The sequence below is a fragment of the Poromitra crassiceps genome (genome assembly GCF_964638095.1).
Source record: "Poromitra crassiceps genome assembly, chromosome: 18".
NCBI classification, from domain to species: Eukaryota; Metazoa; Chordata; class Actinopteri; order Beryciformes; family Melamphaidae; genus Poromitra; species Poromitra crassiceps.
This window is the reverse complement of record NC_139636.1, coordinates 30,408,438-30,412,192: the sequence shown is the minus strand read 5'-3', so window position 1 is coordinate 30,412,192 and position 3,755 is coordinate 30,408,438. Positions and strand designations below refer to the sequence as shown.

Here is a 3,755-nt window from a genome sequence, read left to right as displayed (position 1 = left end):
GTTTCAGAGGCTTTTCCATCAACTTCCGGGGGGGAACACAGAGTACTTAGATTTTTAGTGTGTGGTCACGATTAAAGATGTTGGATATGGGGACAAAATATCAGCTGTCTGCCTTTAAAAACCCATCATTATCAGAAGCCGTGTCTACAGCGGCTAACGCCCATTATGGGAAGTATCTATTCTACAGTCTAAGTGCAAACAGCCACTGGCAATCCTACAGAACATTTTGACATGACCGGTTCCTTTGCAAACACACCTTTGACAAACTGAAGCTTGCTTTTTGTAAGATGCTTTTAATTTTAATCAGAATTTTTTCTCCATTTCTCCTCTTGAATATTCAAGTACATGGATTCTTCGATCCAGGAAACACAATCAGTAGCAATTACTTTCAAAAAAACATCGTCGCCATCAACTCCCGTTTGGTTCAAGAAGCAACTCCACCCCTCATTTTGCTAAGACACATTAACCGCTTGTAAACATATGATACAAATCAATCTTATTTTTTTTGGATTACAAAAAAGAAATCTGGTAGAAAAATATCTTTTCTTTTATAGCTATTTCTCTTCTTATGCGTATTTACATGGAGTACCTCACAGTACAATCTTGATTTAAAAAGGACAAACCGGTACTGTAAAAGAAACGCACAAAAACAGGTCTTAGAGGGGTAAAAGGCCTTTGGTTTTCATGAAAAATAAAAAATAAAACAAAAGAACCCCAAAAAAGTCCATCCACTGTCCCGTGTAGAACAGTGACGACTGGATTGTTGATTGTTGGCTGGCTCTCGCCTTGCTGTGTGTGACTTAACATCTTTCCACAGGTTGAGGAGGGTTCGTGTCTTTAGCAGAGTTCAGAAGAGAAACTCCGGCTACAATCAGGTGTCGGTCCTGGGGGCGGCTGGCCCACTGCACAGCCACCGGCGGGAGAAATGCCCCAGGACGATGAGCAGCATCTCCGAGGTGCTGCTGAGCGCCACGATGAATGGCGCCTGGGATGCAAAGTCTGCCTCGGCCCGGTGGAACGACAGCTGCATGACCGCTAGCGCCAGTAGGCTGTTCTGTACGCCCACCTCGATGCTCACCGTCTTCCTCTGAGGCGCCTCCAGACCGGCCAGCTTTGCCAGGACCGCCCCGACCGCCAGCCCCAGCACAGGCACGGTCACCCCGCACGCCACGATCTGAGGCCGCACGTTGGCCAGGATGGACGCGCCCATCTGGTAGGCCATGAAGATGCCGCCCACGATGAGCACGCAGCTGAAGGGGCGGATGAGCGACAGCAGGACGCGCGTGAGGCCGGGCAGCCGCAGCTTGACCAGCATGCCCAGGGAGATGGGGATGGCGATGAAGAGGAGCGTGCCCAGGATCTTGACGAAGGGCACGTGCAGCGCGGCGTGCACGCCTAGCAGCCAGCCGTACAGCGCCGATGACAGGGGCATTGCCGCCGCCGCCACCACCGTGGACACCAGCGTCATGGAGATGGCCAGGGTGACGTCTCCGCCCAGCAACAGGCTGTACAGGTAGCCTCCGCCGCCCCCCGGGGCCGAGCAGGTGATGACCAGACCCAGGGACAGCGCCTTGGGCAGCGCGGCCAGCCGGGACACGCCGTAGGCGTAGAGGGGCATCACCAGGAACTGGCCCAGCACCCCGAGGAGCAGCGGCACTGGCCTGCGCAGCAGCGCCCGCAGCACCTCCACCTCCACCTTACAGCCGAAGGCACACTTGTTGACGAAGATGAGCGGCAGCAGGGCGAACAGCACCGGGTTCTCCGAGAAGTGGGACAGGCCGCCCGACTGGAGCAGCCGGGCGGCCGGGTCGTCGCTCCCGGGAGCCGCCACCCTGATGGAGTAGTCCGTCCGCTCCTCGATCAGCACCGGCCCCGAGTCCTGGTCCAGGTCCAGCAGCTGGATCTGCAGCTGCGCCTTGCCCGGTAAGCCGGAGCGGAAGCTGATAATGTAGCTGGTCACCGGCCCTGTTGCGTGGCCACTGTCGCTAACGTTGAGTATAGATAAGACCTCCGGGTCCAGGGACTGGACCTTCACCTAGGGGTGGACGATATGGACAAAATCAAATATCACAATATTTTTTGACTAATGTTAAATAGCTCAATATCGATATTGCGACAATATTGTAGGGATTGGTGTGTTCACAAAATAGTTTCACAACGAGGTTTTTGAGAAATAATCATCAGTAATGTGGATGACTAAGTGAATAAATAAAAGGCAAATTAATACGAGGGATGAGCCGAGCAGCATTTTGGTCTACAAACCGCGTCACTGGGTGGCAAGGCAATGAACCCTATGGAACATGAGCTTTGGGAGGCTTGAGTGTCTGACTCTGGCCGACTGACTGTTTACATTTTAAAAACTGTGACAGTTCACACACCTTTAACACGACATGCATAATGATCAAACTCTTGAGCTACTTCTGCTCTCACTCAGAAATGTCAAAATATAAGCGGTGTGATGTAGGCTATAGTTTTGAGATATTAACGTTTGTTTGGCACAACTCATACTAATAATAATAACTAAGCATCCCACCAGGAAAAGACAACACTTATGCCATACTATTACGGTATAAATCTAAGACGATGTCTTGTCTCGTATCATCACAATATCGGTATAATATCGAGATTCATGTATTGCTCACAGTCTGCTTCCAGCTCTGGCGGCCCTTCCTGCTGGCCGCGGCGCTCCGGTACTGACTGGAGATCACAATCACGCCGTTGGTGTTTTCCGGGAAGTCAAACTCCTGCGAGGAGCCGTCGCCTATGTGGATGTACCGTGTGCCACTGTCGGCCGTCAGGTTGCTGTTGACGGGGTTGGTAGGCAGCGGTAGGGTCCTGGTCGTCGTCGTCAGTGCCCGGGCAACAAGGAAGAGACAACACAATGCAAATAGCGTCCTCATCGTACTGACGGGTATTACAGGGCGGAGGGGCTATCCCTCCCCTCCTAAGCGGCCTCCCTCCCTCCCACACGCTCTACGCCGCCGCCCTGCTGTCACCACAGGCCGCTCCACTGCTCATATTCTCCGGTCCAAAACAACAGCACCGTCCGCAGCCGCCGGCTCCACATCCCTCCTGCTGGGTCCCATTTTCTCAGCGCTGCCTTTATACCGGAACCTAAACATCACCCCGCCCTGTCTGTCTCATGGATGTATTAAAATAACGGTCTGTCTAGCAGCCTCTAGCACACAGGAAGCATCCAGATCGAGGAGAATTTCACACGATAACGTGACTCCAGGCCAAAACGTCCGTGCCGGGTAAACCCAAGTGTCACAGTGTTTTCCGTTTTGATTATTTCCCCGATTGATGGAAACTACAAGCATCGTAGGCACCGTTTCCTTGCTGCGTGTCAAGCTAGCCACTGTAAAAAAAAAATAGCCACGTCCGGTTAACGCTTTCCAAATAAAAGCTCTTACTGACGAACATGTGTTGCAACTGCAAAGTTTATGAGGCTACCACAGAGGAAATATAAATAATGTATTTCAATCAAAGTATAATTCATTTATTTCCATATAAGGTGGACAAATTGTAGGCTGCATACCCTCCCAAATCTACACACTGTACATAAATTATCTCCATGTAATAATATTATGATGAGGCAATTTATTTCTTTCAATGCAAGCCATTAATTAACAGTTTCCATTCATGTGCACATATTTAAAAAAGACAAAGAAAGGAAAACAACAAAAAACATGTGCGACAGGAAACCCTACGTGAGCTGGGTCTCGATCAGAAATTAGAACCAATATTCAAAGATA

At 50.5% G+C, this 3,755-nt stretch overlaps 1 protein-coding gene across 1 annotated transcript; it reads right to left on the bottom strand.

Annotated features, from left to right (window-relative positions):
- Window positions 1–219: 219 nt before the first annotated feature.
- Window positions 220–3,314, bottom strand: slc10a3 (solute carrier family 10 member 3). The gene is made up of 2 exons (XM_083654272.1): window positions 2,643–3,314; window positions 220–2,035 (listed from the first exon to the last, which is right to left on the bottom strand). Exons 1-2 carry the CDS (start codon window positions 2,898–2,900, stop codon window positions 872–874), a joined length of 1,422 nt encoding a protein of 473 aa, XP_083510398.1. The 5' UTR covers window positions 2,901–3,314; the 3' UTR covers window positions 220–871.
- Between the last annotated feature and the right edge of the window lie 441 nt (window positions 3,315–3,755).

What these genes read in the sequence shown, in the direction of transcription:
- slc10a3 (XM_083654272.1), bottom strand. Translation starts at nt 2,900, where the DNA reads ATGAGGACGCTATTTGCATTGTGTTGTCTCTTCCTTGTTGCCCGGGCA. An exon ending in GCCAGAGCTGGAAGCAGACT is followed by an intron (nt 2,036 to 2,642) that starts GTGAGCAATACA and finishes GTCCACCCCTAG; the next exon opens with GTGAAGGTCCAGTCCCTGGA.